Source organism: Nothoprocta perdicaria, unplaced genomic scaffold, assembly GCF_003342845.1.
Source record: "Nothoprocta perdicaria isolate Ctin4 unplaced genomic scaffold, notPer1 scaffold_63, whole genome shotgun sequence".
Classification (NCBI taxonomy): domain Eukaryota; kingdom Metazoa; phylum Chordata; class Aves; order Tinamiformes; family Tinamidae; genus Nothoprocta; species Nothoprocta perdicaria.
This window is the reverse complement of record NW_020455899.1, coordinates 3,315,049-3,338,889: the sequence shown is the minus strand read 5'-3', so window position 1 is coordinate 3,338,889 and position 23,841 is coordinate 3,315,049. Positions and strand designations below refer to the sequence as shown.

The following is a 23,841-nucleotide window of genomic DNA, read 5'->3' as shown; positions in this document are numbered from 1 at the left end:
ACAGCCTATATTCATTATTATATTACTATATTACTATCTGGTACACAAAACTCTTAACAGATTTCCATAAAAAAAAAATTACTCTGTTTATTGAAAGTATTAAAAGCAAATGGCATCTACCACATAGCTGTACAGGCTTTATATATGCATTAATTACCTTTTTTGTTTTCTTTGTATATATATGATTTATAAGTAAATAGTGAAAGTTTAGGGAGAGGCAGAAGCAACTCAAATCAAATATCTATACACAATCAAATATCAAAGTCTAGTACACAGATGTGAATGCATTTTTTTCTAAATAGCGTCTCAAAAGCACTCATTGGATATTGACTGCCCACTAGTTTGTAAGTATGTAAAATAAGGTCACTTATTTCTTGGCTGCCTGAATTCACTTGGCTGTAAGGAGTAGGTGGCATTTGAACAGGGCTCTCTGTCTCCGTGTACAAAATTCTCATTTTCCAAACTAATGTAGGTAAGATGTGAAGTATTATTTTTCGCATCTTAAAAATGAATGTCTTTGCTGTAGCTTCTAATATTCAGTATTTGGTAAGCTTTAATCATATGTTCTTTTGCATTCCTCCTGGTTTTGTACTTTCTTTTATCTTTTCTCTCATTTTTACATTCTAACAAAGATCAGACCCAACCTACTTGTAGTCCAAACAAATCTTGCCTAGTATAAACACTCAGTTCAAGTTTAAATATGACAAGACAGATAAAAAAGTCATCCGTCTTTCTAGATAATTATATTAAAATTATGATTCACTATCCTGTATGACTGACCTAAATCTTACTCAGAAACATAACAAAATGCACAGGGGAACTTAAAAACTAATGTAATCTGGATGCATAGAAATCAACTGATTTTTTAAAAATGTTTTTACCACCTTTTAGGTAATCTTCAATATGGACAAACAGTCCATTCATCTCCAAAAGCATCTTTTTTCTGCCTTGTACCAAGTCATGAACTACATACTTATAATACTTTGGCACTTCTGCCTAAAACTGTAGCTAAATTTTGCATACCATTGAAATTTAGGCTATTACTTAAAACAATATCTGGGAATTTGTTGCAGACTTTTGTACTAGCTACAGAAGTATATCTTTGTGTTATTGTTTTCAACTATGCTGACTAAAGGTAATTGTAAAATCTTTACAAATTTTCCCTTGCTAAGTAGGACAAATAGAAAAGATCTTAAAATGAACCACTCTTTTATTAGGAGTATTACTGAGCATCAGTTTAATGCTCATTGGTTATGTATTCTTTTAGGTTTTGATTATGCTTCTAATCAGAGCAGAAGTACACTGAAATTCCTCAGCTGAACTTCTACACTTAAATCAGATGCTACCAAACACTAACAAATTAAGATATCCTCAAGAGAAACAAAAACAAAAGTAATAATACACAGAGAATGATGTTTCCAGGCACTAGACTGTAAACTTACTATTAATTGTTAAAATTATTAAAATACATCAGAAAATGCTTTGACAGTGAGTAAATTCAAGTTTGAGGGAATTGAAGGGGCTGGCATCTGTACAAAAAAAGGAACAGCTTCAGGTTGGGAGCAAGCAGAAGCTTTGTTATTATATGGCAGTGCCACACTTATCCTCAAAAATCTTTGTTGTGATAGCTATTAAAATCAGCTGTTCTGCTGTATTAAATGCAGATGCATCTTCTACCACATAAGAACTCAACAAGCACCAAAGTTATATTTTTTGCTGGTAGTAGCTCTACTGGTTATTGCGTATATTGGCTATTATTCTCACACATGCTTTGAACACACTTGGTACCAGCAAAGATTCTGAATATGGACTAAATTTCAAAATACAGTAATTTCATTCTGCACAAGGCAAAAATGTGTGTCACCACAAATAAAGATATTTTTGTTTTTATCTTTGCAGAGCCTAGTTTGTTTCCACTTTATCAAAATAAAGATGTGTAGATGAATTCTGTTGTGTACTTGGACAGGTTAATTGATATCTTTTAGTGATGCTGCACAAACAAAATTGGTAGGGAGAGAAAATATTTTTATTAGATTGTTTTAACTGGTTAGAAAAAGCAGAGCTTTTGGGTGTGAAGTCCCTTTACCAAGAACGAGACAAAATGCCTGATTCTTGCAAGATATTGGCACCAAGCTAAGTAGGTATTTTTGAAAATTCACTCAGCCTCAATCCATACTTCAAGGTGCTCAGCTAACTCTGAAAATCTGACTCAGAAAGAACACAAAAGCTCCTCATTTAACTAACTGCAGATAATTTTTAGTAGTTTATCGGAGTTTTAAGTTTTAAAAAATGTTTTGACATTTGTTGCTTTCCTTCTAAGAGGCCATAGCCTTTAGCAGTAGTATTAGCAGGTCATCTCTAGCATTGCAGAGATCTTAATTGTTCATGAATTTGGGAAAAGCTGAGGATGGAGAAGTTTTCCCTCCCAAGCTCCTACATATTCTGCAGACTGTTAGTACTATCACATGCTCTCTCTTCCAGGTTAAAATTTGGTATTCATTTTATCTCAGTATTTGTAAGTAGGCATTCATTCTTTACAGTCTCTTCTACTTTCATTCCATTGCAAATCTGAAGACAAGATTTGACAGATGACAGGATCTTTGACATTTTCTACATTCCTGCTCCTATTTTATTAAACTGTCCTTTTAATGCTGGGCACCCTTAAGTGCTATTGCTCTGCATCTCAGTCAGGTATCCCTCTACACGCAAATTATTTATGGATGGACTAAGCTACCTTCAACTTAATTTGCAACTATATAGAAGTACAGGGATCTAAGTTTGGCAGACACATTTAGGTCAATAGAGTACCTCCTTTAGGAGAAGAAAAAAATTCCCATCCATAGTTCCTTAGTTATTAGGAACAAGTCTGTATTTGTTCCACTGCCCACAGAACTAATTGTTATATTTTATTGCTAGGAGGGCAAATGTAGGGAAAATACCATTTTTTCCTGAAAATACTAACATGTATCACTCTTCAGAGGTGGTAATATGGTCCACAAAATGTTTGACTGGTGCTGATAAAGAAACATTTAGTAATTAATAAAGTTGCACATCAAATAATCTATAGTGCAATGGGTTCATGTTATGGGGCAGTTAATAAGACAGTTCCTAAAGGTCCATTGGTGGTTTGTCTCCAAGAACTCTAGAAGAAGTAATCTCCTGTGCTCTGAGCACACCTGCTGTGACAGATTGCTATACCATATGTGACTTCCACATCAAAAACCACAAACTCACAGAAAGACTAGAGTCTATCCTTTACTGTATGTTTCTTTCACATTGGATAGTGACCACCATCACCACTTTAGCTCCATTTTTACTTTGAAAAACAAATTATAATCCATTTAATTCATTCCTAAATGTCCGCAGAAAATGTCTGCAGAAAAGGGCTCAGCATTACAGATTTATTTCTTAGCGTTATGTGATTCAATACCAGGGGCCTGTGGTTTGTTCCCAGTGGGAAGATATTTTGATAAAAACACAAACAGGTGATGAATTTTTAGTATTAAGTATCTGTGCTAAGAAAACTTGACAAGTTACAACTTAACAGCATTTCCTTTCCACTGCAGGAACAGATGCATGAAGTAAACACTGGCACAATGGAAAGACAACTGGAGGCTACCAGGCTGGAAAGCAGCACCTCCTCCTGCTTTTTTATGGAAAGAAAGACTCAGGTCAAGATTAACAGAAAAAAGATCATGTTAGCCAAGCTAAGGAAGAGCTGTTCTTGCACCCCAAGGAAAATGAAGAACATTATCATGGACTTCTTTCCTGTCTTACGGTGGCTTCCCAAGTACCGGTGCAAAGAGTATATATGGGGGGATATCATGTCTGGGCTAGTGATTGGGATCATTCTGGTACCGCAAGCAATTGCATACTCATTGCTGGCAGGTCTAAAGCCCATTTACAGTCTTTACACATCATTCTTTGCCAACATCATTTATTTCTTGATGGGCACATCCCGTCATGTCTCAGTTGGCATTTTCAGCTTGATAAGCTTAATGGTAGGACAAGTTGTGGACCGAGAGCTTCTCTTGGCTGGGTTTGATTTGAATGATGATGCTCCACCAGGCCTGGGTGATGGCTCCCTCTGGAACAACAGCAAACCCAACACAACCGCCTTCAATTTCACCATTGGAGGAACAAGTGTAGAGTGTGGGAAAGAATGCTATGCTATCGGCATTGCTACAGCCTTGACATTTGTAGCTGGAGTGTATCAGGTAGGTGGTTGCCGACATCAGAGAAAAGGTATGAAATTCATGAGGCTTCTTTGCATTATTGAGTTTCCTCCTTCATACAAGAATGACAATGCAGCATCATTTCACTTCAATGATTGTACTGTTTTCTTCCGGAATCCTAACTCTGGAGGCAACTCAGAAAAATCCTGAACCATATAGTTTTATTAGCAAGCACAGGTAAACCAACAGCCTTCTGCAAGCCTGATAATGTTTTGATTCTCTGTTGCCTATTGGTCTTGCTACCTTCATGGGATAATGGATTTCATTTAGATATGACAAATTGTCAGGTACCTGTGCACTTTAAGACTGAATAAATTATTATGTGTCTCTGGCTTTAATACACAGAAACACTTAGGTATCCACCGCATCTTCATTCAAGAAATAAAACTTAGACAAGTCACTTCTGTGCAGTCACTTTGTACCGAGGTTGGAGTTACAGATCTTGATTTGACTCCATTTTAATCTCATCAATTATTTCTTTTGTATGCAACGTCTCACAACAGTGAAAGGAATCCACTTATTTTAAAAGCAGATTAAAAACATCATAAGATACTTGCTATCTTAAGATGTAAATAGGCAAACATTGCTTGCCTAGAACTAGTCCCCTCCCATCTGTACTTAATTATATGTAGAATAAATCTAAAGCTTTTTTTTTTCCTTTCTCTTCACAGGTTCTAATGGGAATCTTTCATCTGGGTTTTGTATCTATGTATCTGTCCGAGTCTATGCTAGACGGCTTTGCAACTGGTGCTTCCTTAACCATTTTAACAGCTCAAGTGAAGTATCTGATTGGAATAAAAATCCCACGTAGCCAAGGGCACGGAATGCTCATAATTACTTGGATTAATATTTTCCAGAACATTACTCAGGCTAACCTTTGTGATGTCATCACAAGTGCCATTTGTATTGTGGTGCTGGTCACAGCTAAGGAACTAGGAGATCGGTATAAGCATAAATTGAAATTTCCTCTGCCCACAGAGCTGGTGGTTATTGTTGTGGCAACACTGGTATCACATTATGGGAATCTGAATGAATTATATGCATCCAGTGTTTCTGGAGCTATACCAACAGGATTTATTCCCCCCAAGGTGCCATGCTTTGACTTAATGCTCCGTGTCGCTGTAGATGCCTTGCCACTTGCCATAATAAGCTTTGCATTCACTGTATCCCTTTCTGAAATGTGTGCAAAGAAATATGCTTACACCATCCGAGCCAATCAAGAAATGTTTGCTGTGGGGTTCTGCAACATCATTCCTTCATTCTTCCACTCTTTTGCAACCAGTGCAGCTCTAGCAAAAACACTTGTCAAAACATCAACAGGCTGTCAGACTCAAGTCTCTGGAGTGATTAGTGCAATGGTGGTTTTGATGGTGCTACTCTTCTTGGCACCTCTCTTCTACTCCTTGCAGAAGTGTGTCCTGGCTTGTATCATTATTGTTAGCCTCCGAGGAGCCCTGAGGAAGTTCCGAGATGTGCCAGCACGATACCATGTAAACAAGGTGGACACACTGGTTTGGATCATTACTATGTCTGCATCCGCCTTGATTAGCACAGAAATAGGGCTTTTGGTTGGTATCATTTTCTCCATGCTGTGCATCATTGTTCGGACACAGCAGCCACGGACAGCCCTGCTTGGTCAGATCCAGAACACCAACTTTTATGAGGATGACCTGGAATACAAAAACCTCTCTTCTGTTCCAAAGGTCAAAATATTTCGTTTTGAAGCACCACTTTACTATGCAAATAGAAACTACTTCCTGAAGTCTCTGTACAGATTGACTGACTTAGATCCTAATCTAGAAGCTGCAAGAAGGAAGAAATATGAGAAGAAGGAACAGCAGCAACTGAAAAAGGGAGATCAAACTTCTGCTAATGGACTGGGCATGGAAGAAACTATCGTGCAACTAGTACCCAAGCAAATTGATTTCCAAGCCATTATTGTAGATTGTTCTTCCATCTCGTTTCTGGACACCACTGGAGTTAATACACTGAAGGAAATCCTGAAAGACTACAAGGAGCTAAACATTTCTGTTCTCCTGGCTTGCTGCAATCCCTCAGTAATAGACTCTTTGAAAAGAGGAGGTTACTTTGGGAAGGATTTTGGAAATATGCAAGAATTGCTATTCTACAGCATACACAATGCCGTGCAGTTTGCAAGAGACCTAAACGTTCCAGCAGACTGCACTGGTGTTTAGTCTGCTTTTTTCCTGCAACTGGCTACACAAGCGACAGATGAGAAGAGGCAGTTTGCAATAATTAAAATTATCAGACGCATCACTGGCTGCATACAGCAAGGGGCCTACAAGCCATTTTTCCCAGAAGAGTTCTGCAGTTTGCCAGGTGCCACGCAGAAGAGTCACTAGTACCAGCCTGGAACAGGTTGAATTATTATTCTTCCACTCTAAAATGCATGTGATATGCTATAGGCAGTTTGAAATTGACTTCCCCTTGGACCACAGTCAAATATATACATCATAAGACTGTTGTACTGGAAGTCAGCCCAATACTAGCCACTTGCCCCAGGAGTTCATTAGCTCATTTGTGTTATGAGGCATAAGCCATTTTCAAGAAAATGCAATGCATTTAGCATTTTGGCCTCATAATGCTTAAAGTTGGGATTGGAAGGCACTTGCTTTGTCCTGGTTCCAGGTATGCTCCTGAAAACAATTCCCACCATTTACATGCAATTGTGTATAAAATATTGTGGGAGATAACATGTCTCTCCTTGATTTCAAGGGCTTAATGACACAATCTACCATTGGAGAAGAAATTATGATTCATCACATGGTCCTCTCAAAAGTATCATGTCCAAAAAAATACCCTTGAAAAAAAATCACCTATGTTGTTACAGTAACCAGCTGATGAAGGTTTTAATATTCTTAGTAACACAGGAAGAAACATGGCCCTAACAGACTATTTTATCATGAGTAATGAGACAGTATAAACTCTTAATGCAGGTTTTGACTGCCAGTCCTATTGTGACTCTGATTGCTATACAATCTGTCAAAATGAGTTGCTCTGGTTGGGCTGATGCAGATCTAATTCACGGACACACAGGGATGATCAGCCACAGAATTGTGCTGAAACACAGGATGTTTGCCTTGTAACAGCCTACCTGGGAGCTAGGCTAGCAAAAGAATATGGGAGAAGAAAAGGCAGGATGAGAAGGCAAACCAGCTACCTGACTGCAAGAGTAGTGACAAAGCAGGACTGCTAGACTGGCCTTCTCTGTTGTAATGCTAATACAGTTTTATAGTAACATATCTTGGCTGATTAACGGACAATGCTTTGTTAACTATGTATCCCTACATGCTGGAAAAATCTCACTATTCCTTATACTACAGGCTTCCCCCCTTCCCCTTATCATGTTTTCCTTTGATTTGATGTTCATTAACCTGTGTTTTCCAGGGATGAATTACTTTTTCTACAAATTTCTTCCAATGGGTGTTCATTTTCTATTGTGTCAAATGATGTCCCAAAGGCCCAATGCATTGTCTTTCCAAATAAGTAGGGACCTAAATTTGGTACTGTGTATTTTGGCTCTTGGCTTTTGTAGAATATCCCTTCTCAAACCCAATAAATAGGTTAGGCTTATGACTGCCTACCTTATAGGTAGGGCAGCTTTTACCCTTCCCTCCTTCTTTATTGCTTGTTCACACACACAGTAAGGGGGTGTGGAAGAAAGGCTTCTCACACCTCTGCCTTTTACACTTAGCAGACTCTAGGCTGGGTTCCATGTATGCTGAAGCTATTTCTCTGCTGTGTGTTTTGAATTGAACAAAAGGCATCATGAGACTTCTTATTTCAACTTCTCAGACCACACACAGTGAAAAGAGCAAAGAGTTCTCCAGGTGCTCCAAAGATTGTTGCATGGGGATGGAAAGTAGCACAGCTTTAGGCTGGTAATTTTGATTCTGAGGTTCCCATGCACCCATTAGTAAAAAGCATGTCAGGTCTACATTCCCAGGACTGCCAAAACAGTAAAACCTGACAGAAACACTTGCCAAGAGATTACGCTTTGACTACTAGCAGTGTTTTCTTACCATAAAGCAAGTGCTTCCCTCTTAAAATTAGCTTATTTTTTGACATACAATCAAGTGTGCAGAGCTAAAGGTCATGGTGTTGCTTTTTGTCTGTTTGTAACTTTTCTTAAATCAGTGAAACTCTTGCTAGACTGTAGCATGAGGAAGTGGTTTATAAGAGCTATTGCCAAACAAGTTAACAAGTACAGTCAGTCTTTTGCTGTTGTGGCAAAGCAACGCATTGCTTAAAATAACTAAAACAGTTTAAGTAGGTAAGAACACTCCTTTTGGCAATCTAAATTTATCTTTCTAGGCCAAGGTAACAATCTAGATCATAAAAGAAAAATGAAAAATAAATCCATAACAAGATGGATCTCATTCAAGATGAGGAAAACAGATGGCAATGGAAGGTGTATACTTGCCTTACAAAAAGGGAATTCAGAGCTCTAATACTGACCAATAGTCTCTGAAAAAACAGAAAAGCCTCCCTTGCATCTTTCTCCTTCTCAGATCTAGCATACCAAGAAATTAAGTATCAGAAAGGTCTTTTTCACCCTATTTAGTACCAAAAAAAAAAAAAAAAAAAGAAAAAGACACCAGAGAAGAGCTAACCAGAGACACTTATATAAGGGAAGATGAGCCTTAAAACTTCTATTGTAAGAACAGATGACACGAATTATTTGTTATTTTAGTTTCATTGTCAGAGATGGCTCAAAATGACGTTGTTGTGTTAGACAATGTCAAAAACAGCAAGGAAATGGCTTTCTGTGCTATGACATATGCATGCTGGGAAATTGTAAATGATTTCTAAGGAGTCTGAAAAAGGTCACCAAGCAATCTTCAACTGACAGGTTTATGCCTGTTGTACTACATTATATCAGGATTCAGTATGCAGACTGAAAATGTTGAAAACTGCCAATTCTCTTCTCTCCTGTTGCACCAGCAGGAATTAGGTTACCATGACTTGGAGACAACCTGGGGATAGATTTTAATTCCAACTGAATTAATACTAATGTTGGAATAAAATTGTTAAATTATATGTTAGAAAGAGTTATTGCCATCATGTGGATGGTCCGTGGGCTTGTCCACAGTAGTGCCTCACAACTTTTAGTATTGTTACATAAGAATAGTGGAGGGCTCATAACCTGCAGAAAGTCTGGGTCCGATAGAGCTGGGCAAAGAATCAGTATCTTTACCTCAAGCTCTCTCCTTGGCTAATGCAGTATGGCCAGAATATGTTGTCCAGAGCTGTCAAAATAGTTAAACATACTGGTAAATAATAACCTGGGAACTATCCAGTCCAGGAAAGGCACTTTGAAATCCCTCTTAATTGTGAATGTTCTTGTATTGTAAGAGCTGGACAAAAATGTGAGCTTTTGATTAAAAAATAAAATCAGCAGTTATTTGAAAAGGGCTTGTACTGTGGTGTTCTTTCATGGTTGGACAAAATAACAGAAATATTTAGAGCAGAAAAGAAGAATGTGGGCTTAATAATCTAGAAAAAAAATATAAAATTCGTTATCCTCCTAGAAATCATCTCAACTCATAAAACCTAAAACATAACAGAGGTCCTGTGACCTCTGTTGTCACAGGATTCTTGCACGTTTCCATTTATGTCCTTCATTCAGAAATAAAACTGCTTATGCAGAGTACTGCACTGATATGAAGCTCCTCTTGTCCTGACTTGCATTCCTTCCAACCATTTCCTCTTCCAGGCTCAGTGTTTTTTCACAAGTTGCAAGCTTTCTCACTGCAGTTCAGCTCACGGACTGTCCTTCCACAGCTTAAATGTCATCTTGTCTTTAACAAATTTACATTAATGCAAAATGAGCATTTTTAGTTTGGTTCTTATCAGCAGCAAAGTTTTTGTATGAAAGCAGTCTAAATATTGAAGCTGGTGGGCCAGTGCCTAAACCACATAGCCCTATGTCCTTTCTGGTACTTCCTACAAATTACTAAATTTGCAGATTCCCAAAATTGAACTGTATCAATACGGTCTTACTCTGAAGAGCTTTAGCTCTCTAAAACGACTGAGCAGAATTTGTAAGAGTTATTCTTCTGCCTCCGTGATCTTTTTTAAAAAGCCCAATTCAACACACCACACAGCTGATGAGGCTATTGGGAGGGATTCTGGCCTTTGATATGAAGATGTGGCTGTTGACCCAAGGCATCTCTCAGGGAAGACCCTTATGTGTCAAACATCACCCTTCCTACCAAAGCTGGTCACTGCAAGAAGCATAGAATTTGTAAGCCAGTAAAAGAAGGAGGGACAGCACAGAGAGGGTTTTTACAGGGAAACTTTCATAGTGAAAGATGCGAAGGAGAAGCTCTTGTTATATTCATAGATGACACCCTATGATACGGGTGCCATACTCACCTGTGTGCAGCATCACCAACACACACACACACACACAAACACAAGAAGACCCCTACAGTCAGGAAGAAAATCTCTCCTGTTCCTAAAGCACACACTAAGATCCTCTACAGTCACATGCTTCTCTACAGTCTGCCTGAGCCCTTCTTCACCTCATTGATGTCCAAAACTCCCAGCTAGTAAATTCCAACTTTACTGTGCGTGGGACTGCAGAGGCAGCAGTGACATAGTTGTAAATATGGAAGAATACAACATCAGCTACAGTTTGCACTTGTAATACAAGTTATTACAATTTTTTTTTTTCCCCAGTTTGCCTTTCCTCTATTCCTGTCCTAGGCATTATCTGCATTTCCCATATCTTCCCCCTCCACTCATTGTCAGTGCTGTCATGTTCTGCCCCTTTAGGGTGGGCATAGTTAAGATAAGGTTATAAAAAGAAAAAAAATTACATGTAAGAAAGCTAGAGGTAATGATTTAATTTGGACCTCACAGTAAGCACAGTTAGCTAGTTTGAATCTTTGTTATATTTTTTTATTTTGCTTTTTGCTTTTGATATGCAGTATTTCCTAACTTAAAAGACAGAAAAGTAATACATATTTTTGACTCCTCAGGACTCTTAGAATGACCAATGGTTTGCAGAGCACACATCTCTTAACAGGGCTGGTAAGAAGCCTTATTTGGGGCAACACTGCCACCTGAAGTACTTTGTTAAAAATGCACAGTAGTGATGCATAGTACTCTATTCTTCCCCCATTCTTAGCTTTTCTCAGAGATTCACCTAAAGCAGGCATGACATACTGGCCTGAATATCGAACCAGATCTAAGGCTGGAGTGTGTTCTACATACACATGGAAGCAGTCAGGCTTTTAATACCCAGAGGAGAAACTGAATTCTCAAAGTCTGGCTTTTCCTGGGATTATCTCAGCGAAACTCTTCAACACTGAGTAGCTGCTGGTGTTACTGTATTACACTGCTAGACTTGAAGAAAAGGTAGTGATAATCCATGTTCAGTGCACAGCCTCAGTGACTGCTGCTTGGAATTCACCTGAGACTAGCCGTCATAGATGCTCTGGCTGCAAAACAGAACATTACTTTGCTTACATGAGAAGTAGTTCCTCTAGATTTCACACTTCCACGTTGTACCAACAAATAATTCAGACAAGAGGCACTCGGTTCAAAAATCTGAACTAGCATCTAAAGTATGTACTGGTCAATGAGATCCACTTCTGCTAGCCTGAGGCCTCTCTGGAGGTCATGCTGCAACTAGGACTCAAGGGCCTGCAGGCTGGGCATGGAAGCACAGGAGACATAGATTGACCATGGGGTACGATCTCAGAGCATGTTGGTAACACTTGACCAGGCTACCCATAAGCCTCTTCAGATGACAGTAAACCTTGAATTTTCCCTTAACCTGTGGTTATGATGTCATGCGTATAAGTTAATCCTGTCTTTCTCAATATTAGCTATCACCGTCTTAACTTCATATATGACCAAACTGATTTTCCCTTTGCAGCCCTTTAAGGACTTAGATGACTTCAAGGAAAACCTAGACATGCTCAGCTTGCAGTTATACTGAGACAAATACCAATGTGATTACCTGCCGAATCTGTCAATGGGTCACAACTATTTATGTGGGAAATTTTCACTGTAAGTGTTGCCTTACCTGACAGTAACTAGTTCCAGTAACCAGTGAATTCGAACTTGTTCAATACCATCATGTGGAACAGAAGAAATATAGGCAAGATTCATCTCTTGGTCTTTGCTCAGGTCAAATAGATCAGCTTGGCTGTGAGGCAGAGGAGGACTTTGGGAAAAAAGGACATAGAAGAGAACATGAGTTGCCATAGCAGCTAACCATGTGGTATCCAGAGCAATCTGTGCTAAGTCTATAGGAAGGGTATGGTAAGATCCTCCCTAGCATGAAGAACACTGTCCAGCATGAGATGAAAGCAAAATGTCAGATTTTCCCAGGTCTGTAGTAAGACAAATATGGTCTTCCTCTTCTTAACAGAGTCCATGTCCATGACATGTCCATGACATCAATCTTTCCCAGATGCAAAAACTACACCTTTTTGGAGGCAGGATCAGATTCTCAGAGCTTTCACACTTCTGTGATATATGGGATGTACATGTTTCATGGGAGGGAACATGTGAGTAAGTGGTTTGAAGTTTCTTTATGCTATTTATCTGCTCAAGGCTATATAGCACTAGTCATGTTAAAATGTTTTTGGTGTCTATTTATTCCATCAAAGCTAAGATAACACTAGAGAAAATTCCTAAAGTTTCCATCCTCCAAAAGGATTAGGTGCCACATGGAGGAATATCTCCTCCCCAGTTCCCTACACTTTAACATCCCTCGAGCCTCCTGCAAATCCCACTCAGCTCAGCTGGGTGAAGCAGTGCTCTCTCCAGGAAGCAATGCAGGGAAGCAGCAAACAGCAGGGAAGATGTGCAGGAACTGGGGTCGTCCATGACTCTGCTCCCTTGACCTAGATCAGTCAGACTCAACAGACAGATCAGGAGGATGCTGCAGGCCAAAAGTAAAACATAGTGGTCTTGCAAGAGGAAACTCCCAGAACGAAACTACAGAGATTCTGCCTGGATCTATTTAGGGACTGTGATAATGGAAACACTTGATAATGAATGGGAACATCATGTGCAAATCAATCAGAGTGCCATTCTGGGAGATAAGAAATCACTGTGCATGTTCACAGAACTTTAAAAGAAAGCAACAAGACAGGGATGTCAGTTAGTACCTCTTTTATGGCTCATTTTGTTTAGCTTGCTTTACTGGTGACATCCCACTCTCAGCTCCAACTTTACAACACACATGAGCAGGCTGAACAGCAAAGGGCAGTCAGGGACAGATTCTTGAGGTCCCTCAGCAACGAGCCCCTCCAGGAAGTCAGGTCTGTCACCCTTGGGACTCCCTCTGTTCAGAAGGGCTTCTCACCAAAGGTGTGGGGCCTACAAACAGGCACCCTCCCTTGCGAGTGCTGCGCTCTCTTACCAAAAGCCAGTGCTCCTCCAGAAGTGCCGCAGGGGCCGCTCGGCGCGCCGCACATCCACGTTCACCACCACAGCGGCGGAGCCGGCGCCAAGCTGCAGCAGGAGCCAGAGCAGCAGCCTCATGGTGGCCGCTCACCGAGGCGGCCTGGATGCGAGGCGACATGAGCCGCCCGCCCCACGAGGCGGAAGGACGAGAGGCAGCTCCCGCCCATCTCCGCTCCCAGCAGCTCCCGCCTTCAATGGCTCCCCACCCTCAACGGCTCCCGCCCCCAACGGCTCTCTCCCCACAGCATCTCCCAACAGCTCCCGCCCTCAATGGTTCCCGCCCTCAATGGTTCCCCGCCCTCAACGGCGCCCCGCCCTCAGCAGCTCCCAACGGCTCCCGCCCTCAACGGCGCCCCGCTCCCAACAGGAGGCTGCCGCCCTCAACGGTTCCCCGCCCTCAACGGCCTCCAACGGTTCCCCGCCCTCAAGGGTTCCCGCCCTCAACGGCTCCCCTCCCACAGCAACTCCCAACGGCTCCCGCCCTCAACAGTTCCCAATGGTTCCCGCCCTCAACGGCTCCCCTCCCACAGCAACTCCCAACGGCTCCCGCCTTCAACGGCTCCCCGCCCACAGCAGCTCCTAACGGCTCCCGCCCTCAACAGTTCCCAGTGGTTCCCGCCCTCAACGGTTCCCCGCCCTCAATGCTCCCAAGGGGAGGCTCCCTCCCTCAACGGTTCCCCGCCCCTAACGGTTCCCCGCCCTCAACGGCTCCCAACGGCTCCCCGCCCGTAACGGTTCCCCGGCTCTAGCAACTCCAATTGCTCCAATAGCGGTCGGTGAGGGAGCAGCGGGTACGCAGGCTGCCGCCCTGCCTGCCTCAGGGGAGCCGGCACTTTCACCCCGGCGGGAGGCTAGGTTGCAATAACTGTTAAAGTAAAAAGTTAAAAAAAATACCAAAAAGATGAAGAAAAATAACTGTGTATGTGCATGAGCTGCTGGCTATCGAACTTGCCACTGTGCCCTCCAGCTGCATAGTGTCCCGGTGAAGCCCGTGAATCACACACGGAGCTGCCTGAGTTCCCCTCTGCTTTCTAGCTACCGTTTGCAGTGGAACTATCTTTAGGAAGCTACTGAGCTCTGACTGAGAAGCTTGTGTGCCTGCACGGTTCACTTTTCGTGGATCTCGGCGGTGTTTGAAGACGCAACAAGGTGCTGTTTTGCTAGGAAAACCAAAGGGAGGCCCACTAGGAAGCACAGCTGGGCACATGCAGTGCCACTGACATAAGAGGCCACCACCCAGCTGCTCTCCCTGCAGTATTGCCGAGAATGGATTTTGGGACAGAGTTTGATCACATTCCTTCAAAAGCAGCAGAAAACTCTTCCTGCTGCGCATTCTTTTTTTTTTTTTCCAGCAGGAGGCATCTGGGCACCATGCAGGAAACAAGTGCACAGGAAATTTTGGGGGTTCTGCAAGTGTCCTGGCTATCTCAAGCCCTTAATCAAATAAATTTGGCCTTAGTCACAGAGCCAGCTAATCACAGCATGTGGGAAAAAAATGCTACAAGATATTGAACCTGGAGTGTGGAAATCACAGAGACTGTGAATTCTGCTTTTAGTCCTGATGCTCCTGCCTTTTCCCATGTGCTATTCCGGGCTGCAGGATGCACAGCATGAAGTTATGCTCTGAGTTTTGCATCTCCACAGCTCCCCCATGGAGCTGCCATGGACTTTCTGCATATAATAACGAAGGCACTACCTCTACACAGCAGTGACATCAGTTCCCGGGACATGCTATGGTGGATGTGAATAGCCTGACTCAGTGATGAAAGTTCTTCTTTGCTCTTCACAGGGTATTTCCTTATTTTTTCTTGTTTTACCTGTTGAATGCAAAATCCCGTGTAAGTAGGTAAACTGATTAGACAGTCTTATTATCATCGTTGCAAAATGCAACAGATTTAGCCAATATGTGGGGCCGCTCGCAGTTCTGCATATTTATCACATGCCCAAGGCAGATGCATTCAAGAACATAGATCAGTATCTCTGCATTGATGATACGTCTCATCCTACCCTGGCTTTCTCCCAAGCATGTCTAGTTGGGGCTGTTCAATAAACACTTGGACTTTTTTTCAGGGATATCGATCTTATCATCCAGGCAGGGAGGGACGGCCCAAAGGCTGAGCTGAGTGGAGCTGCTGAGCCCAGGGTCTGGTGAGGGTGGTTCTGTTAGAATGACCCCATTAAGGCCTATGAGTGCACTGAAGTCTGGCAAGGTGGAAAATCATCATATACCTCATGACTACAATGTGCCTTCTTTTCCAGCGAAAACTTCCATCTCAGAACTGTGGTGCTGGACTTCTCCATTTAGCTCAGAAGAGAAACGATTTTTAAATCTTTTTAAAAAGATTTTACTAAGGGTTGCAGAATTCTGTGATGAGACTGTTTTCCCAAGGGAAGAGCCACCTTGGGTCCAAGTTTCGAATTTTACCTGGGAACTAACAATAACAAAAGTGTTTGTTTGTTTGTTTGCTTGTTTAAAGAAAACAGCCACAAGTACCAGCAACCTGACCACAACTATGACCACAACTGACCTTCCCTTGCCAGAGGAATTAGCATCCCAAGGACTCACTGTCACAACAGCTTTCGTTTTAGGAAGTACTTATGCATTAGACTTAGAACTAAGAATGAAACAAGCATGCTAAGCACAACACCAGAGAGAAAGGGTTGGTAGTTGATGGGTGTTATCAATCTTAAATTAACACTCTTTCAGAGTGTTGTGTTCCTACTGTCCCCACAACTAGTGTCAACACAGAAGGTGGGCACAGCTGCACAGCTCTGTGTGCCAAGGAGACATGCAAGGAGCCTCCACACTGGAAGAGTGATTAGTGCACCTCTCAGGGAGGGGAGCAGAAGGAAAAAATGCCCTTCACTGCAGTGTTGGTTAACAGGTCTTTTTTGGGAAAGCATGCTCAGGGACAGCCCCTGTTTTACACTGTTGCACTGTTGCAATTACAAGGGGCTGCTCCAGATTGGTAGTGGTCTAACACATCTCAGATAGCTTGTAAAGCTGTGTTGGTGGCTCTCTTCCATGTCAGACATGACCATTTTGTGGAAGGCCTTCTTGACAGCATGGTATCTGTAGAAACAAAAAGTTTCTAAATCTCTACTGAGTGTCACAAAGATGAGACTTAGTGAAACTTACTCCCTAGTCAATCAGAAAGCCTCTATGAGTAGCTTGGAGGCCTTGGGCTAGAAAGCAGAGTAATTCTGATAGCAGTGCAGACAGAGAAGCTGCATGGCCTATGCTCCCTCACAAGTTTTGGGTCCGGTTGTAGGAGTGAATCATGCTGCCCACAACTCCCTGATGACTTAAGTGCCCTGATTCTGTATAGAGAAGGACGGCAGATCTGTGGCAACTTGGCCAGCACCTTCTGCCTTTCATCTGCCTGAGTCAGAATGCCTTAAGACCAAAAAGACCTTCTAATCTTGTAGTCTGACCTCCTGGGTATTACTTTCTAAAGAACTTGACCCAGCAGAGTTTTCACAGCACCTCATGGTGCTAAACAAGTGTAAGATGAGTCCAGCCACTCATAGCTGGGTAAGAACATGTTCTTCAGCAGTGGTTACTGTTCCCAGTTTCCCCCTGTTGCTACAAGACTTGCTTCCATTTCTTCTGTGGAACTGTTCTTAGAGGAAATAGTTTATTTATATATATATATTATTAATGGGCTATTTAACCCATTGTTAGTCACGGCACTTGCTAAATAGAAACCTACAAGTACAGTTTGTTGTGAGTCAGAAGGAATATTGTCTGCATTCAATCTGACAAGTTTCAGAAACCTGTGATAATGGCTGAATTAGTATCAATGATGGTTCTTTAAGCTCTCAGTTGTGACTGGATGCTGATCAAGAGGTTAATTAATACAAATTTAGAAGCCTGCCTAAAGAATGAAAAGACGCAAGATTTACATGTTCTTGCTTGTTCTTCATGGCATGAACTGCACTTATTTTTGTGGGGGCTTCAGAAAGGTAAAGGCAGTAAGAATAACAAATCATAAGGTCCTCCAGAAAATTCAGGATGGCTGACCTCTGAGTCCTTAGGAAAGTTTTCATTGGCTTCAATTACCTAAGCAGGCCAACCTGAGCACACTCCACTAAAACTATACCTCCATTACAAAGCAGTTTGCCATTTTGGTGCCAAGTATAGCTTTAATTTCCATACGAGAACTCCTGTGACCATCACATGAGCTCACGATGCAAACCGTCAAAAGCTGTTCCAGGTAGAAGCCCTGTTAATAATTGAGTGCATAAGTGCTCTCCAGTACTGAGCTTGTGAGGATAGCTGAAGGCAACTTGAGGGTGTTCTGCCATTACTCCTTGCAAGACAAAGATGCTTTCTCAAGTTAAATGTCCTTCTCAGCTGCAGGTAAGTATTGCTGGTAATTAGCCAAGAAACCAACATTCAGAAATAAAGGTGCTGGCTTTCATTCTGCCATTGCTACAAGGCTAAGCCTTTTTATATATACACCTCTTGTGTAAGCCCTAATTAATGTTTAATACCTTACCAAGTCTTCCATTAGGAATCCACTTTATTTCTGGGAGGCATAGAGCCATCACAACTAACATGTATCATCTGTTTGACAGTTTTATGGTTCAGTTGGAACAATTTGCAGAGCTGTCCATCACTATCTTCCCAGCAGCTTTGCAGCCTTTCTATTTTAATTACGAGCTGCAGAACAGAGTAACAGACCCTTAAGTGATATTTAGAGGCTGAAGGGATTAAGTTCAGAAGAGCAACTGGAAATGCTTTTCCTAATGGTTTATTAATTTGTTTTACTTCGTATTACTTTGCTTTGCAAGGCTTAATGCTAGCAGATTAGAAGAACAGCTGTGCTTCAGGGACATCTCCTCAGCTGTGCAGGACTTGCCATACTTTCATATCTTGGGTTTACACAGCTGTCCCACCATGTAGTAGCAGCAGTTTGCTCTCTGAGGTGGACTAGAGGGTGACAAATACTTGTGCACATCCCCTCTCCTCCACCCTGACTTCAGGCTCGTTATGAACCTTGGATCTTGTTAAATTTACCTGTGCTCACCATTGTACACCAGTCATTTCCAGATCAGGCAACAAATTAAAGACAATTTGCAATAGCCTTTCCATACCATTTCTCTTCAAAAGGATAGTGCATGTGGTATTTATGCTGAGGCAGGATGGACATGAGGACCCTGCTGTTTTGTGTCTGGAATGATTGTCATGATCCTTGCTCATGGCTTATCTGATCAATGAAGTATGTGCAAATAATATTTGGATAATTGAAGGGGGAACTTCTCAGGAAACGTTTTCCCAGTGGTGGAATGGGTATGATCAAGTTAACTAAACACTTCAAAGAACAGAACTCTTAAAATGATAAAGGCTAAAACTTCTGATATTTTAGATCTAAGGATATATTAAAAGACAACTGAAAGTCATTCAGCTTCACATGTTTCCTGGATAGACCATTTGAGTTGTTTTGCCCAGCTTGACTTACCTCCTCGAACTGGAGTGCAGCTACTTTCCTCTGAAGTTTAAAATTGCCTTAGAAATCAACAGAAACTAATGACATGCAGGAGAGGTATGGACACATTTCTGAACCTTTACATTCTATATTGCAACCAGATCAGATTCAGCTGGCAAGGACTGGCTCATGAAAGCGTTCAGATCTGCAGAGAGCATGGTTTTAATATATAGCTTGCACTCTTGCAGTCTTAACAACCTATCACCATGACTTCCCAAACACACAGATACATATTCCCATTGGAAAATGGGGTTGTTCTCCCTTCTTTGTCATTCAGAGGCCATTGGGTGCAAACAGATCTCCTTGGAGATCTAAATTATTGGGGTAAAGGGAAAGGGATTACAAAAAAAGAAAAAAAAAAAAAAAGAAGAAGAAGGTTCTACCAGGACTATCAAGGTAGTAAAATATAGCATATGGTATGTATATCATCTGATTTTAAAAGTTTTCCCATTTCAAAGTTAGTAATTTTATTTTTAAGAGAAATCACACTTCTGAATACTTGAAAAATTTTAAATTGCCTTATAAGTGACTAAGGAGAATGTGATGTTTTCCAAAAAACATTGTTTCCCTTTCCATCATTTCCCTCTTACAAACTTTGAGCTTGTCTTAATGGCAAACCTGTCAGCCAGCTTTAAACTAGAGGATCCTGCTGGCTGAGCCAGCAACGTTTTAGTTCCAGCAGATGCTGCTGCTGTCGTTGCTGATCGCTCCCTATAACTGCTCAGGGAGTTGCGTCCTTCACTCTGTGCTGGCAGCTTCAGCTAATTGACGATGTAAATAAGTTGGACAGGCACTGACACTCTCCCACCTGCCTTGCTGCTGGCTTTTGGCATGGCACCAGCTTTCAGTGATACCTAGTGGATCCATTTTGTGTCACTCATTATCATATTTTTCCTTAGACTTTGCATTTGTGGTCCTGGAACTTTAAATCTGCACCCCTGAAGTCAAGGGGGTATCTTACCAGCTGCTACCTACCTTCCTCACCGCTTCTTCTAGTTCAGAATTGCTCCATCTTCTATAGTATGATGTGAATATGTCAAACTCCACCTGGCCTCCTTGCAAATTCTTGCTCAACACACACATCATCCTGGAATTTGGCTGCAAATTTGCATTTCTTTCCTTCTGTCCATGAAGCTGGTAATGCAGGATAATTTAACATACTCTTAATAATATGCTGTTGGATACTTTGCCGGAAAGCAAATTGAAGTGTTTTTCACTGTTACTGTTAAATGTTTAACACGTAAACGTATTAAATGCTTTGCACCATTTTCTGCTTCAGTAGAGCTTCATATACGAGCCATGAGTTCAAACAGTGTATGTACACAATGTAAGAATGCCTTAAGGTATGTGGCACAGAAAGCTCTTACAGGACCCGCTCCACAGCCTCCAGAGGTCTGTCAAGGGACTGTCCTGCTTTTCCTCACTTCTGTCAATTACTTCCTTAAACAGAAGAGAATTCTTTCCATCTCTTTCGAAACAGTCTGCCCTAATTATCATCCCAATGTCTTCCTAGTACTGCCTGCACTGCAACTTTTAGGGGGCATTTGGTGGTACAGACATACAGAAACAGACAGTCGTGTGCCAATCTCAGAGTTTAAAAAGATCCAAGAGACCAACCATTGTTATCCTGCTGTACAAGAAGAGGCAAGGGGAGACAAAGGATAAGATAATTTAAGCTGTTCACAAGATAGGTATCTATGCTAGTCCCTGCAGCATCAGGCTCTGAGAGGTGCCTGTTGTAAATCATGCTCTGGAACAGACGACTATTGTTCTCTACTGATGACAAAGCAAGCTTTAGAAAAATAACTAGTTTTTAATTAGCTAGAGCTAGATGGAATTAGTGTTTTGATAAGCAGTTTATTTTCTTTTCCCCGGAGCAAAGATAGAAATATCTCTGGTCTGCTTCAACATAAGTTCAAGCCACAACCACTGTAGCATGGAAACTGATTGCCAAATACTCTTGTCTAATCTCAAACCCATGCACCAAACTTGAAGCTTCACCCCTTCAGACATTGCCCTGCTCATTTAATAGTCAGTGGTGATACTTCTATTACTAAAGTAGATGATATTTTGTAATTATTTTTTTCCACTTTCTCTCTGTCTTGTTCACAATGGTTATTATGAGGTTTCTGCTCTCCTCCTCTCTGCCTTCTAAGTGTTCTTCCAAAAAAGAACAGACAACATGTTTTTTGACCATAACGACATCAGGCTTTTTCCTTACACTTTTTGGCCAGAGGCACAAGAGGTATTGATGGTTCATCCTGTCCTAGAAATGTCTAAACTCATAACATTCACAAAACCATGCATTAAATGAAGTGTACAGAGTTATCTTTCAAGTCTCTGTAACTGTCAGACAGTCATTTAACAAAAATAAAGCACTTTCACATAAACTCAAGAAAGTCCTTCGGCCTCTGACAGCTTTGGTGCCTCCCTCACAAAAGGATGTTTATAAGAGACGTGGTCATGTCCACTTGCCTACCAAAGGCAAGGTCATGCCACATGGCTTTATTTTTTTTTTTATACGGATGCACCAATTTATACCTTCAGTTGCAAAATTACTCTTTTCTTAGCAGGATTGCTCTTCTCATAGCAGAGCATGAGCAAAACATAGTAGAGCAAAGCAATTCAGGCTTTGCTTCTGAATTACTGAAAGAGTCAGATCTTAATTGGTCATCCATTTAAATAGAAATGGGCAGATACTTTCTTCTGGCAGCTTTGAAGTGATCTCTCCTAGACTGCAAACTTTGACCATCCCCAAAAGGTTAAAAAATATCAAATATTTCAGGACCACTGTCAGGAGCTGTAGTCACTCTTACAACAGAAGTGTTTTAGTCATCTGCCTCTCTGTGACTGATGATTGATTTAAATTGTCTTAGTTGCTTCTTTCAGTGCACTTTCTTTGGGAGCTGTCAGTTTTTAAGTGATTACTAAAGTGGATTAAAAATATTTTCAGATCAAGTCTGGATTTTTGGCTAAGTGATAATGTTCATGAAAGGCTGGCACTGTTTTCTTGGGAGAAAGAGTGCTCTGTCTCCCCACTCATCTAAATCAGGTGGAGATCAAAATAAGTCACCTGTAGTGTGTCATGATAAGACTTCTTTAGAAATGTCATTTTTCTTACTGCCTTCATGTGCTGTCACTGCTTGCTCCTTTTCATCTCACGAAAACTGCCAGGCAGCTTAGGTTTATTTTAGGTTGACTATTGCTTTTCCATATTTTTAGTTTTTATCAGAAAAGGTGGAAATACCTTGTGAATGTGTGCACTGTTTTCTGAGAAGCTGTAGAAATTACTTCCAAAAGTAGCTCCATGTAGTTTAAAACAGATACTGCTAAAACATGTGGGCACAATCCAAATATAAGGGCAAATTGTTTAAGCACTGTGACAGATGTTTTCTCTTTCACCCAGGAAGAAACTTGCCAGAAGCTGCTTCATTTTCATCTGGAGGAGAAAATGTCCCATGAGAAGAATTCTGACCAAAAACCTCAGCTGAAGGGAAACCTAAATACATTTAATAAATTTCATTGCATGCCAAAGGTCAGTCCTCAGTGCTATTCTGTATCTGCAGACCTTTCATTTGAGGGTTGTATGAACCCTGAGAGAAATGTCTACAGAGCTTCTGTGTCAACACAGTTTTTTAACACCTCAGACTATTCAGACTGTCAAAATGTATTTCTGCTCATTCATTTTACTGCAAAGCTTCTGAAGATTTTGTGTCTTCAGTTTTTGCCACAGAATTGTGAGACTGGGATTTTCCTGAATGTTATGCAAAACGGAAATAGGAACTTAGTATCAAGGAAAATAATGATTGGAAATACATCTGGTTGCAAATAAGTATTTGCTTTTGTTTAGTCCTCTGGAATCCACATTTTTCTGATTGATTTTGCTGACTCCTTTGCTTGCTCTGTGTTTTGTTTTTCTAGCTGGTTAACACTGCCCATGAGATTTTGCTTTTCTTCTGCATCTTTTCCCTTGTGTCAGTTTGAATACCAGCCTCTCTGAAGACAGGCCATCTCTCGGACTGCTTGTGCAAACCTCATACAAAGTTTCTTTTTCCTCCCCCTGAAAACCTTGGCAGTCTCTGCAGTTACAGAACTGCCTGCTGATTTTAAGAAACTCCATAATCTTTCGGTGATAGATTGGAAAAATGTATAGAAACAGAAATGTTAGGTTCTCTCAGAGCAGAAGATATTCATTACCATGTTTGTTATTCCATAGTGAGGAAATTTTCCATCTTTAGGGTCAGAAGGCAAACAAGTAAGGTTAATACTTGCTAATCAGGGGATCAATATTTCTCATCAAATCTGACACAGATAATCACAAATACCATTCTTCCTTGAAAAGCCACAGGGCTGTAGGGAAGAAAGCATGGCACAAACATTGAAATGAATAGGATTACTTAACCCTCCCAGCTCTCTGGTTGGTCTTGACAAAACACAAGAGTAGAATTTATCAAATTGTTAAATTTTTGCTCAGCTACTTTCCTTTTTTTTTTTTTTTTGCACTGAAGACAGGAAATTCTCACAGATGCTTGGGAAAGCATATGTTGAATTTACAGAGCCCTTCTAAAATACTACAGCACCCATCCTACTTCCAGAAGGCTTTCTGTTTTCAAGGCAGATGTTTTCACATACAAACCTTCTTAAAAATACTTCAAAATCCATAA

The 23,841-nt window shown here is 41.1% G+C and overlaps 2 protein-coding genes across 6 annotated transcripts in view; one reads left to right on the top strand and one right to left on the bottom strand.

Annotated features, from left to right (window-relative positions):
• SLC26A1 (solute carrier family 26 member 1) overlaps positions 1–8,569 on the top strand; it is a 39,114-nt gene extending 30,545 nt beyond the window's left edge. For all 5 annotated transcript variants that reach the window (XM_026049916.1, XM_026049915.1, XM_026049913.1 and 2 more), the window contains 2 exons: positions 3,567–4,217; positions 4,907–8,569. In XM_026049916.1, the coding sequence (XP_025905701.1) occupies positions 3,573–4,217; positions 4,907–6,430 (2,169 nt within the window). In that variant the 5' untranslated portion in view covers positions 3,567–3,572 and the 3' untranslated portion in view covers positions 6,431–8,569. The remainder of the gene's footprint in view (positions 1–3,566; positions 4,218–4,906) is intronic.
• Positions 1–13,830, bottom strand: part of IDUA (iduronidase, alpha-L-) — a 45,183-nt gene extending 31,353 nt beyond the window's left edge. The window contains exons 1-2 of the mRNA XM_026049919.1: positions 13,642–13,830; positions 12,295–12,435 (exon numbers count right to left, since the gene is read on the bottom strand). Coding sequence (XP_025905704.1) covers positions 12,295–12,435; positions 13,642–13,763 — 263 coding nt within the window. The 5' untranslated portion in view covers positions 13,764–13,830. The remainder of the gene's footprint in view (positions 1–12,294; positions 12,436–13,641) is intronic.
• Between the last annotated feature and the right edge of the window lie 10,011 nt (positions 13,831–23,841).